Source organism: Cladophialophora bantiana (genome assembly GCF_000835475.1).
Source record: "Cladophialophora bantiana CBS 173.52 unplaced genomic scaffold supercont1.10, whole genome shotgun sequence".
Lineage (NCBI taxonomy): Eukaryota > Fungi > Ascomycota > Eurotiomycetes > Chaetothyriales > Herpotrichiellaceae > Cladophialophora > Cladophialophora bantiana.
The window spans coordinates 649,738-663,190 of NW_015971584.1; the positions used below are offsets into that span (position 1 = coordinate 649,738).

The 13,453-nt window shown below is 52.3% G+C and overlaps 3 protein-coding genes across 3 annotated transcripts; all 3 read right to left on the minus strand.

Moving 5' to 3' along the window:
• Nucleotides 1–265: 265 nt before the first annotated feature.
• On the minus strand, nt 266–3,052 carry Z519_07143 (uncharacterized protein; the record flags this gene model as incomplete). The annotated part of the gene is made up of 3 exons (XM_016764878.1): nt 266–1,416; nt 1,473–2,955; nt 3,011–3,052. The coding sequence occupies 3 exons, from the start codon at nt 3,050–3,052 to the stop codon at nt 266–268; spliced, it is 2,676 nt and encodes an 891-aa protein (XP_016618828.1).
• Nucleotides 3,053–4,553: 1,501 nt separating this feature from the next.
• Z519_07144 (uncharacterized protein) lies at nt 4,554–10,913 on the minus strand (the record flags this gene model as incomplete). The annotated part of the gene is made up of 1 exon (XM_016764879.1): nt 4,554–10,913. One exon carries the CDS (start codon nt 10,911–10,913, stop codon nt 4,554–4,556), a length of 6,360 nt encoding a protein of 2,119 aa, XP_016618829.1.
• A 785-nt stretch (nt 10,914–11,698) lies between these two features.
• Z519_07145 (uncharacterized protein) lies at nt 11,699–13,111 on the minus strand (the record flags this gene model as incomplete). The annotated part of the gene is made up of 2 exons (XM_016764880.1): nt 11,699–12,239; nt 12,288–13,111. 2 exons carry the CDS (start codon nt 13,109–13,111, stop codon nt 11,699–11,701), a joined length of 1,365 nt encoding a protein of 454 aa, XP_016618830.1.
• Between the last annotated feature and the right edge of the window lie 342 nt (nt 13,112–13,453).

The following is a 13,453-nucleotide window of genomic DNA, read 5'->3' on the forward strand; positions in this document are numbered from 1 at the left end:
CCACTTGGTGCGAGGTATTATAGCAAGTGGCCAGGTCAACACAAGCCCTTCGGGCAGAAAGAAACATGTCTCCACAGATCAAGCCTTTACCATTAACCACTGTGACAAGTCGTATGAGAGCTATTCTGCCCTATTCCTTCCATGCCAGGGGGGTATTTCATCACAAGCACATATTACTTTTTCCTGTTTCCTTTCCATTTCCCTGGCATCCATATCCATCGTCCATGAAACCCAACACCATCCGCCGAACATCCTTTTCCTTAGCCTAATACCTGACCAACCTCCGCCACAAGGGCATCTCCTTGACCTGATCTTCCCTCCAGACGAGCTTGTTCTTCTCATCAAACTCGGCATGTTCATCAGTGCTCTGGATTCCCGCTTCCCAGTTCTCGGCGACCATCAGTCCGCTCACGCCGCCTTTGTCCTTGGCCAGCCAAATGACGGGATTTGGGTCGGTGATGGCAGGGTTCAGGTAGGCCTGTTCGTATTCCTCCGAGGTGTATCCTGGGATCCATGCTTCCGAGTCGGTCGAATCGGGAATGATCTTCTTGTTTGATTCGTAGAATTTGAGCGCCATCGGTTCGATGCGACGACTCAGAAAGTTGAACGGTGGGGACTTTGACTGGGCATGAGCCCCAGGGGTATCGCCAACACTCTCCTCTTTGGCGAATCCTGACTCTTTTGGAACAGAATCCCCACGACTCGACGAGCCCGCTTCCATATCCTCGTGCTTGAGTTGGTGTTCATCGATCAGCTGTTCCATGATCACCGTGCTAAACCTGTTACCGTTCAACAGCTCCAGCGGCATATGTTGCTCCATCGGTGCAATCGCCCGATCGAACAAGAACTGGAAGATGACTACTACCACCAAGAACACCACCATGATGGCCAATGGGCCAGCGCTGCTGGCACTCTCACTGCAGCCAATCGCAAAAAGGCCAATGAGACAGAAAGACGCAAGGTACACTCCGGTCATGAGCTGTTTCAAACCTCGGGAGTATGCTTCGCCCTTCATGTCGACCTTGTTACCCAGGACAAAGAGCCAGTTGTATCTGAACATCAGATAGAGGAGGCAGAATCCAATCGCGGCGAAACCCAGGATTAGCGGCGCGATGCACGCGTATGACAGGGCAATGACGCCCAGAAGAGTGAACTTAGGATACGTTGCGCCCCAGCTCATTCCGGCAACGTTGATGAACCGACTGTATCGTTTTCGCGGTGTCTTGTCCAACAGCTTGCCTACCAAGGTGTACATCAGTAAAGGCACGATGTTTAGCAGCTGGAGAGCTGCCTGCGACAGGCCGATGAGAATGAAGTAACTGATGTAAAAGTTGGATGCCTTGGGCAAGTTTGTCGCGAGCAAGGTCGGCGCGGAGCCCGGATCCTGGATAATTTGCGTTGTGACCGCCGTGGCACCTAGTTTCCTGGTTAGCATGACCCGGCCAGGGGGGGGTTGGATGAATTCAATTTACTGGACGTGAATGTAGTGATCAAGAATACCTGGACCACCTGGAAGATAAAGTACCAGGACTGGACCTTGAGCTCGATGGCCGACTGAGTAGGCTCGCCGGCGTACTTCGCTAGCAGTCCGCAGAATATGGGCACAAGTGCCATCAGGACTGCCAAAAGCACCACAGGCAGCAAGCCTGTGACAACGCCCAAGATGACCTTGGGGATGTCATTGATGAAACTCAAGAAGTGTACTTTGTTTGTGAGATAGTTGATGTTGGACAGCGAGCCCACGAACGCCACGGGGATCGCCCAGAAGATGACCATGACCCAGATGATTATGGTTGCGATCATAACTTTGGCCTTTCTCGAGGTGTAGCTGACCCCCAAGTTCTTCCAGACAACCTCGTTGGGTTGAACGCCAATGTATCGTGGGGAGAATTTGGTTCGGGATTCCCGTGCGATCGACTGGTAGGCGTTATGAGCCGCGGTCTGACTTGCAAACTCGATAAAGGCAGCGGCAACTTTGTTGTGCTTGAGATCGAGGTGCTCATGTTGCTGCTCTTGGACATATCGATTGAGTTCCTTGAGTTTCCCGCGCGACCAGTTGATGGTGTCCACCTTCTTCCAGAGCTGGGGCTTCAATCGGTGTGTAGGACGCTTCTTCTGGTTGATCCAGCGTTTGGGTTCCAACCCGGTGGCCTCGGGAGATTCTGCGGCCTTGTTCTTCTTTTCACTCTTCAGGCGACTGGCGTTGGCCTGTTTGATCAACTTCATCTCGGCACCCTCCAGTTTCAAAGCTGTCTTCTGCCGCTCTTTCACGTCGTCCTCGAGCTTATTGCAGTCGGTCTGCAGCCAAATCCGGCGAACGCTAGGGCCAAACATTTGTCGCAGGGCCTTGTCGTCCATGTAATCGTGAGGCAACCCCATGACCAAAATGGTTCTTGAAGAGAGGCGTTGAGCATGGGCTGCCGAGAGAAAGTAGGCGCGGCGCAGACCAACAAAGTTGAGCCTCTCGCGGGCAATCAGAAGAGTGACAAATCCCAGATATATCCAGGCGACGCCAGCATGGGCGTAGTATCGGTTGGGATTGGTCACATTGCTCATGCTCAGGATGTCGAGTTGCTCTTGGCCACCATGTCCAGTAGCATTGACAGGGAACAGCACGGGCCAAGTGATGCAGCAGCCCACCACGCTCATGAAGATGAAGACTTTGAGCATGCGCAGCCAGAGATAGCCATCAAGAGAATTGTGACCTAGGACGTAGGCATCGGGCAGGGAGGAGTAATTGCGCAGGAGGCCGAAGAAGCCCGAGTCGGATCGAGGAGTAGTCCATCCTTTCTCCAACAGTCTGTCATCGGTTCTGGGTCGATAGACCCGGCCATAGCGAGTGCGCACGAAGAGAAAGGCGCAAAAGGCGACAGCCGCAATGACCAAGGTAGGGATGAGGGTGGAGAGGATGCTCGACAGCGAGTTGGAGCCTTGGTTTTGGTTGGATCCCTGGGACTGTGTGTGTCGGAAGGTCAGAAGAGTCAAGGTCAGCGCTTCTGAGTGGACAAACCTGTCGAGGATACAGGACGTGGGAGATGGTGGCCTCGTCCATTGTATTGACTGTCAGACCGACTAGCTAGATGGAATGGGGGAGTTCCAGCCTTGCCCCAAATTGCGTCAAGCGAGAAAGATGAGATCTCGCTTGTGGGAGAGAAGCGAAAGAAGGGGGAATAAGCGAGGAGGAAGCGAGGGCATAAAGGAGAGCGGGAATTGGCCTGAGAGGAAGATGGTTGACGGCGCAATGGAGGGCGACCGTCTATTATACACTTTGGGGGGATTGTTGCCAGGTAATGAGCTGCCAGCTGGTGCCAGGGCAGAAGGGAGTGTGGAATGAGCTCACAGATGACGAATTGTGTTTACTTGTAGTTGGCAGGTCACCTCGTAGACGGGTACCAGCAGCTGCCAGCCATGTATCTGGGCATCGGGGCACCTCATTTTCAATTGGGATGCGTAGTTTTGACGGCAGCGGCTGAACAGCAACAAACACATGATGTCAATTGGGAGCAGCCACTCCCAAGCCACTCCCCAACGAACCGGCCATGGCGCCCCAGTCGGTGACGGTCACTGATACTATGTCCAATATGTCCAATATGTCACTGGCATGGACTTGCATGGATCTGAGGGTCTTGGAACCACATGATGTCACTCCACCCGATTTACTTTTTCAGCTGGCCTCTTGGGCTTGTTAGTGTGTGAGTTACCAACCACCCTCATCTCCTCTCTTCGTGTCCCCCCTGCCCATCATCGAACCACCTCGTGTCACACTCATTCTCCTCTTGTAGCCTCTCTCTCTCCGCCAAACAAAGCAACACGTTACTCGAGAAACCGAGATCACCAGGAGAGAGAAAAAACAAAACAAAAACAAAACAAAACAAAACACACCAAAAAACAACGGGTCTGTCTGACTTGAATGTCCATTCCAAAGCTTCTCTTCTATGATACACAAAAATATCGGATCGGGTCGCCACAGCTGCTCTTCAACCAAGCATGGTGAGCCGTAGATCTCCATGCTCGGTGCCGTGGCAGCTCGGTTCAACAAACACAGCCTTGTTCTGCAAATGGTCCCTACGCGGCCTTGTCAACTTTGATCCTCCTTCGCCCAGCTCGCTCTCCTCTTTCCTGCCCAACAAGTCGAGCATTACAAAATAAGAGTCTTGCTTTTGTGGTCCCTTTCCAGGCGCAGTGCTTTCCAGTCGTCAGAACTCCGGTCGTCCCTTCATGCTATGATTATCCCCCGTTTTGCCTTTTGGGCCCCTTTCCTGCCATTACATATCGAGGGGCCAAGAGTTCATCCAGTGCACTCACTCCCATCCTATGCCCTCCCCTTCATCGCTCCGTCATATGCATGATACAGCAGGGGTGACAATTTGCCATGCCCATATTGGCATCACTCCAACAAAATCGAGAGATCAAGTGTACAAAGAAAAGGAATTGGTCAAACCCAATGGCTGGGCGCCATACGGTCTCGGTCTGTATTCCCCCCAGCTCAACACAATATGCACAATCCGAATCAATGTACCCCCTCCGAAAAGGGATCGCCCCTAGCTTAGGGGCTAGTGCGCCGTTCGCATCGCTTGTTGCAGGCGTTGTTGCATGTTGGCGTCCGGAGCCAGATTCTCCCAGAAGCCGTAGCTGCTATTCTGCTGCAGTTCCAGAAACAGAATAGTCATCCCCCAGACGTGCGGCCGCGCAACCGTGAGCCGCTCATATACCACGCGTGATATTTGTTCCCGGAGTTCGCGCTGTTGCTCATCCCCACTCCCAGATCCCCAGAGGTGGAGCATCAGCTTGCAGAAAAAGTCGGTGTGCGTGCTGGGGTAGCGAACCTGGTCCGCAATCGCATTGAGGAGTTGGTAGCGGCCTTCATAGCCCAGGCTGACAGCAAGCTTGGTCAAAAACATCACGGGCGCTGAACTAGAGTCGAACCTCCCGGGGGAGTTGCCGAGCGCCTCCTGACCGACGAATGGCACGAGAGCGTTCATGAATTCCACAGTCTTCGCCGGAGCCATGGTCGTCGACTCTTTCTGCCCTTCTTGGAGGGCCAGCTTGATCTGCTTCAAGGCCCCTTCCATCTCGCCCGATTTTCGAATCGCCCCAAGCGCCATGTCTTGGAGGTCCGCCTGTTGGAGTGGCCTGTCAAAGTCCCGCGCCAGAATCGGGTGTCTCTTCATCTCCTCAAGTCGTTCAATCTTCAACCCTGGCGTCATGGGGTCCGGGAGATCGTGGTATGCCGATGGTTTCGCCGTGAGTATCAGGTTCCGTAGCTGTGGGATGCCGTATGCGATCCGCGAGCAAAAGTACGAGTGGTTTTGACAAAGGAATTCGGGATAGTCGTGGAGGAGGATGAGGATGTTCCTCAATGTGCCTTTGTACAGATCCAGATTCAAGAGGTCGAAACCAGCCGTCTGTGACAGTTCCGAGATGTAGAGGAGGAGCAAACCAATGAGCTCTCGGTACGTATCCCATCCCCCGTGATTGTTCGGCTTTAGCATACCCGCAACGAAGACCCGATGTATAATAAGGCTGTACCATCCGTAGGTGAATCCTGGGAACCACGTCGGCTGCAGAGACTTGAAGCACTTAGCAAAGGCAAACATCAAGTCATTGTGGTCGGCAGTCATGTCCAGTCGAGCTGCCGAATACTCATAGAGCATATTCGCAAACAGTCGCGTGAAAAGTCTCTGGTGGAAAGCCACTCCTCGCATGATCTGGTGGTGATTCAAAATCAACACAAGCATCGTCAAGATAGTTTCAAGGTAGGGTGCTTTGCTGAGTCGAACCGCCCCATTGGTATCGCCCTGAAATTTGACAAGCATGATCACTAGGCGACCAAGCGCATCCGCGTGCGAGAAAGCCACATCCACACTTCCCCTAGGACTCTGCGCTTCTCGGTCGTAGCATTCAATGCACGAATCGATGCACAATCGCAAAAATTCGGCAAGATCCTCAGTGCTGTTGATCGTCTGCTCCTTGTGGAGCTCTTTGAGGAATGCTGCGCAAGTACTCTCATTGGGACCAATGCTTTCAAAGATGCCTACCCACTCGTCGAACACGTAGCGCATTTGGTCCTGTTTCGCCTTGGCTTTGTCCGTGATCTCCACGCTGACAAATTCGGGCATGCCGTGAGCCCTTAGTTTTGCATTGATTTCAGGGGCAACCGGAAGATCTGGTTTCTCCTTGACCCAAGCTGACATCGCAACCAGGCTATGTGCAAAGTCTGCCCGCAGAGCCGTAGGTTCGTCAGTGAAGAGGGTCTGATCCATAATTTCAGCAAGGACATTGAGGCCGTGGATGTTCCGACTCATTATGACCGAAGCGATCGCGACATCGACCCGGGCAAATTCCATCAAGCCTGTCGTGATCAGCGCCACTACCACGTTGGAGCTGGCCAGTAGCAAGTCTTCATTGGCAGTCATCCACCTAAGAACATCTCGGACAATGAGGTCAGAAAGTTGACAGAGTTTGGAAAGCAAGAAAGCCAAGACCTCCGCCTCGAGAGGACCTTCTGGAGGCTTGGTGACAAATATATGGCAGATCTTCTCTGCGATCTGCCGGGCCAGAAGATCGGCTGCTGGGCGCGTGGAAGAGGTGAGCACAATCAGGATCTGGCGGAAGTCTTGGAAGATTGAGCTGTTCTTCTCCAGATCTTTCAGGCGTGTCGCTTCAGATGCCCTAGCCGCCTTTTGAATGTCTTCGATGAGGATGGTGATTCTATCATGAGGTGGCAATGTCTCGGGAAAGCCATTGACCCGCGGCTGCTGTATTGCGGAGAGCATCCGACTTTCTTGTTGGACCAATGGACTTTGATGAGGCAGCACAGGCTGGTCAGCAGGTGTAGATAAGTTCGGCATTGTGAGAGCATCTTGCAGGACGTCAGGGATCTGGCGCCCGGTGGAGTCGGCGGAGGTATTGGGAATATGGCTCGCGTTCATTCCATGCACTCTGCGGTCGAACTCCTCGTAGACCGCCCGTTGTGCCTCGTTAAGACCGCCGACGGTTTGTTTGTAGGGCTCTGGTATCCATGCCGACCAACGATTGATTCCTGACGGAATGAAATCCCTAGTTCCCCCTTCGGCAAGGAATCGACGGCGTTCTTCTAGATCAGCCTCGATGACCTGGTCAATTTCAGCAACAGCGCGCTGCTCGGCCGCTTGTTCGACGAATGAGCACGCGGTGTCCAGATTATCATTGACACACATCAAGATGGCTCCTTCAGGCAAAAGATGCTCTGGCAAATCGTCTTGGGCTGGACGGCGAATGTAATTGGAGATACTCATCCGGAGTGGCTCCTTGCACGTAACAAGAGCCAGACTACCAGCAAGGGATTTGACCATTTGTCTAGCAGCTGTGCGGTACTTCTCCGGATCTGGCTCGAGCGCGTAATCTTTAGCAACAAGCTGGGCAGTTGAGATAGATGCTATTGTGATCGACCGTTCGACAACGGGCGCGATAATTTCTTGGATAGCTTGATCAAAAGCGCGGTAGATGATGCTCTTGACCATCGCTTGATCTGCGGGCGAGCCAGATGTGGGGGGATACTTGAGCACGTCCTCTAGGTTTGGAAGGGTTGCCATAATCTCAGGCGCGGAAAGTCGTTCGCGGGCAGCGCGCGTTATGGCACCATTCAAGGACATGTCGTCAAAGTTTTCCAGCCCGTCTGGTAGCGCCGGAATGTTTGTCATGTCGTCTTCGGTCTGTGGTCTGTCTCGAATGATCGTAGCAGGTTCAAGCTTCTTGAAATCGAGCTTAAGGTCTTTACAGAGCACTTCAATCTCAAACTTGAGATTCAATTTGAGCTCTGCGAAATGGTAAAGTTCCAACAGAACTCCGACTATTTCCATCAGCCAGGGGTTTGGTGGTACGAAGACCATTGAGTGCGCGCCCTGCGCCAGGACTTTACACGTAAATGGTATTACGAGAACCAGCCTCTGAGTTTCATACCCTTCCACGAGGAGATCGACGAAGTAGATGTTTCGGTGCTTAATCGGTTTGTCCTGCGCGAGAGTGAGGGATCCGAGCCAGCCTCCAAGATTCTTTAGGTGACTCCTTTCCGTGGCTGAACTAATCGTCGACTCGGCGCTCATGATCTTGACAATGCTGACATAGGTTTCGCGTATAACCTCTGACATGAGCAGATTGTCATTGAGCATACTGACAAACTGGAAGTACATCTCTTGGTTGTTCGGCTCTAACCTGGCACGCTGTTCTACCAGGTATGAAGCGAACCACTGATAGTGCTCAGGAGTAAACGATTCTTTCAGATCTGCCAATTTGCTGGACATATTATCTTTCGAGAGGTTGTTGATGACAAACAGAATTTTCTCTTGGATTTTCTGATCCGGATCCCGAAAGTGGGCGGAAGCAGGAGGAGGGTTAGCGCGCAAGGCTCGAAAGCCACGGCCCGTGTCCGGCGCAACAATATCATCCCCATTTGTTGCGTGAGTACCTGACACGCCGTTTGCACCCTGACCGTTTCCAGCAGCTTGCTGTGCACGGAGGCCTTCTTCTGCTCGTTGCAAGATTTCGGGGTGTTGCAGGGAAGGCTCTTGCAGGAGTAGACTGCATAGCCCAGGCCATTCCGAAAGCTGGTCGCTGATTTGAAGTAAGGCTTCGATACCAAAGCGGTGCATGAGGCTATCAGGTTCGTGTTCGCGAACAGCTCGGAGTATGAGGGCGAGGCCAAAGTCTCGAGGGATTGAGGGGAGCAGTTTGTACTTTATGATACTTCCAAATAGAAGCGCCGTCTTCTCCAGCGCGTCTTCTGGATACTCGTTGTAGCAAACGTACTCGTCAAATAGACCATGGACGATGCAGCAAAAGAGATCTTGCTGGTCAGGATCTCTAGAAGTTTTGTACCTCCGCATTTCGTTTACCATGTCGCGAATCGACAACTCCGATCGGTACATGCGACCAAACAATTCCGACATTTGTTTGTCTATGGCCTCGGAAAGTTTGTTGCCTTTCTCTTCGCTGCTTTTCTCCAATATATCATCGAAGCCGGCTCCATAGTTCATCAACCGAGGATATGTCTGCAAGCACGTAGTTTGTGCAGCCTCGACTAGTTCACGATTGTCGAGATGGTCTTCAAGCTTCTCCAGGAGGGTATGTACACTTCGGAGAGTGAGAGGAATGGATTGCGGAGTGGTGTCGCCACGCTGAACACGAAATTCGTCGTCCGCCTTGATCCGGAGGTATTTGCAGAGAATCATGCCCAGATTTGTCTGTCCATCAGCGGCTTCAGAGAGATAGCGGTCCAGATCAAATGCTGGATCAATCTTGTCTCTCATGCAGGCTATGTCAAGTGCCAGAGGGTTTGACCAATGTTTGAGGAATTCTTCAGTCCAACCGAATTCTTGGGCACGTTCGTATATAACTTCTGTCTGTCGAGGATCGAGCGAAAAGACGATGTGACAAAGTTCGAACAGGTATTGCGGGTACTGAGACGCGAGTGTTTCAAGGACTGGTCGATAGTCTGGTCGTTGCTTCTCGAGGAACAAGCTAAAGCATTCAGCGATAAACTTTTCTTGGTCTGGCACCCACGACTTTGCATTGGTCCTCGCCAGATATAGGAGGAAGGTGGCCGGGTGATTGTGGTATACATCCTGCAATATATCGAGTCGATCTTCTCCATCAGTCCCGGTACCGGGTCCTAGAACAACTTCGAAAATGGCCTGGCATGCATCGGCAGATACGTATGGCCCGTCAAATTCAGCACTGATCAGTCGTCTCATTTCTGGAGAGAAATTGTTCAAGTCTTCCCGGGGCAAAGCCTCACGGAGACGGGGTATTGTCGTAGGATGGATGTCCGTCGACGAAAAAGCGAGAAATCCACTGAGGAAGGAAATCTGCGTGTCTGGATTCTGCCATCTCCCTCCCCAGGTTTTCTGGACGTCGAAATGTGGGTCTTCCTGTGCCACGTGTAGCAAAGATCTGTACAATCTTGGAAAATCTGTCCTGCGCAATCGGAGACCCGGGATATCAAATCTTTGAATAACCAGATTCCAGTCCAGCTGCTTTGCCCGGAAAGCATCCACCAAATTTGCCATGTCATATTGTTGGTTGATGGAGAAGACGAGAAATAGGAGGGCATTTGCAACCTCTGCCTCTGTGACACTAGCTGCAGGAAAGGACGCGAGAAAATCTCGCGCAGCTTGGTCTGACGCGACCGCCTTAGGTCCATGCCGCTGTAGACCGCGGGCGATGTCTCGAGCTTCAGTTGGGAGGCGTAGGAGTTGGTAGGCACCATAGAATTGTTCGGGTTTGCTACCTGTGTACCGGCTGATAACTGCACGCCAAAGATCATCCTTCTGCTGCTGCGTAATCGTTGCGGCTGCTATGGCAAAGTATTCAATCACGGAACAGATGTTCTCAATGGCGAATGTCTGTGCGTTCCCACCTCGCCTCTCTGACAGAGAGCGTAGAGAGCTTTGAGCAAACTCGGCTAGGAATGTTTCCGCCTTTGTCCTCAAATCGACTCGAGCGCATTTTGTGAAGGCCACGGCGAGAATGACTTGAGGAAGGGTATCTGCGAAGAAGTGTTGGATGAAGGTAACGAGGTCAAATTCGCGGAACAAGTCTTCCTTGGAAGTGTCGATGGCCTCGGCAATCTTGGACGGCTGTTCTGGGTCCGAGGCGACCTTGTCCAACTCTTCCCGCAGTAACTTGTAGCTTCCCTGATCGAAGTCTTTCGCACCCTGAAAGATGGCGGCGGTGTTGAGGGTGATGGTTCGCCGGAAAAACTGGGCAAAGACCTCCATGCCGTTGGAATCGAGCAGTCGTTGTATCTTCTCCCTCTTGGAGTCCCACTTCGCCTTTCCCTCTCTTTCACTGATGGTATCAAGCAGCAGGAGAATCTGAGTCGCGGATATTTTTGAAAGTGAGGAGGGGCCGGACGCGGCAGGACTGAGGATCATGGGAAGCATTCATGACCTTGGAAAAGGGCGGCGCTGGTAAGAAGGGTTTGCGGGGAGTTCAGCCACGTTGTACAATTGACGTTTGTAATTTGTGTGAGGGTGAGAGAGGTAAAAGTAAAGTCTAGAAGTGGTAAGAGGCAACGGGGTATCCCGTGTGAATAAGAGAAGGAATATGTTGATGGAAAGTGAAGATGCAGGAACAATCGGGGGGAGGAGAGGAGTGAGTTGGTGTTGGTGTTGGCGTTGGCCTCTTTTGCATGGACATGGAGTTGGAGTCCAGCGACCAGTTATCTGCAGGCGTCAACTCTCCTTGGGCACGAAGCCTTGGCACTCCTCGTCACGTGCACAAACCCGAGTGCGATCACTGCGATGCAGCGATCCGAAGCCAGCTCAATGGGCGACCAGGGATACAAGGCGAGCAGCAGAGGACCAACAAAACATTTCCGTATGTTGAAACACCAAGTTTATTCAAAGCTCATTGATTATTAAGCTCAAGATACACTCCTTAAAGCATATAGGACAAAGCTTGCATTCTTTGAATAGAAATATCTCAGTCAGGCATACCACCTCATCCACTTCGTCGTGACAGGCTTCAAGAATAGGAAAGTCCTGCGCACAAAGCGATGGCGGTAGCAGCGATACCATCTTGTTCGAAATCCCTCATCTGGAAAGCGACTGCTATTGTGTCCAAGATCACATCTTATACAATCCTAGTAATCCACAGTCGAGAAGAATTTCCTGGGGACACAACCCGCAAAACCTTTTCAACGCTGACATGCACCATCTCAAGCCTTGGACTTCTTGGATTCGACACCTAGGACCCCAACACCGTCATCCACTGCATCCGCCGCGCTGCGCTTCTTCCCTTTGGGAGTGCCAGCTACAGACCGTCCTCCGCTTTTGAGTCTTGGCCACGAGTCAAAGGGACTTGCTTTTTGTGTTGAACGACGGCTGGGACCCAGTGAGTCGGCTTCTTCTAGTATGGGAGGAGCTGGGCCGCTTGAGCGAAGTGATCTCCTTGTCACTGGATTCGGGGAAATGTCGATTGATCCATTGTCGCCTGTTGCTGCTGAAGAATGTCCCTTTCCCCGGGTTGGTTCCTCAATGTCGGTCAAGGCCTCCTCCTCCTGTTCTGCCTCGCGTGCCTTTTGCTGAGCTTCAGTCTGGAAAAGCCGTTTGGGCTTAACTGATCGACGGGTGAGGGTCCTCAGTCGCTTAACATTTGAGCCTTTGGGCGTGTGCTCCAAGAGACCGAGGTCCCCTGCATCGATCTCTTCGTCCTCATCCTCGTCATCGTCAAACCGACGATAGACCTTCTTGCCACGGCTTGAAATTATCAGCATCGGGAATTATGACAGGAGGTGCGCAACTTACAATACGTAAACCATGCCGTCATCCTTCTGAAGAGCCTCTTCCACCTGCGGATCCACCTTCTTGCTCTCTCCACTAACCTTGCGGCGCTTGGAGGTCCCGGCGATTTTGCGAGTAGAAGAAGTTTCCCCGTTCATCATCCGATCGAGGAAGGGGTTAGACTCGCTATTGTCGACGTGGGGAACTCTATCACGAGAGTCGGTGTAAATTTGAACCTGCCCACGGCTGTCATCATTTTCGGCGGAGAAGCTTTCGAGCGAGAAGCCGTTGTAGCGTTTGTTCCTTCGATCTCTTCGGGGGCTTGGTTCAAACTCCGCCAGTTTGTTTGAACTGGTGGTAGTGTCTTGGAAGAGTGCACGAGCCGCCTTGCTTGCCTTGGGAACCATTTTCTTCCTCGGAGTTTTGACCGGAGTCGGAAGCATGCCGTCAGAGATTGTGGTGGAGGAAGACGCCATGGGTTGAAGGTGCGACTTGGAGGGAGGAGGTTTGTTGGTGGTCGGCGGGAGATTGTCGTTGTCGGGGGAAGGGGGAGAGGTGACTTGGACACGACGAGGTGCCTTGTGCTTTGGTGTCAATTCTGGAGACTGAATTCCAGGTGCCGCTTTGGATCTTGGTTGTCTTGATGGGCGCGGGGTGGTCACCGCATCTTCAATTTCCTTCTGGTGCCCATCGGGAGTTGAGTGTAGATTGCTGGATGCGATTCGAGAGCTTGTTCTTGTAGATCGTCGGTTAGGGTAGGAATGAGAACGGTCATAAGCAGGGCCATGTAGAGGAGTCGGGGGAGTCTGAGGAGTCGATGCGATTTGAAGAGGCGGTGTTGAAGTCATTGTGTGGTGCACATGCAGCAGTGAAGTGGTGTTATTCACAAGCAATTGAAGGTGCTTCTGCCGGACCTGGGAACCCAATGTCAAGGCGAAGTCCAATCTTCAAGCCGCGCAACAGGGTGCTATCCCAGATATCAGGCAGTTTAGTCAAGAGCGGTATAGCAAGAACAAGTTGCAACAAGAATACAGCGACAGCATTGTAAGGTCCAGGTTGGTCCAGGCAAGATGGGAGGTTGAGGAGTTTGTCGGAGGTTGGGCCTGCGTCGGGTGCAGTGGCTGCCAGGCGAGTGGCTGGGAAGGTGGAACACCACATCTTCCTGCGGAAGCAGTGGCTTGCCAGTCTGG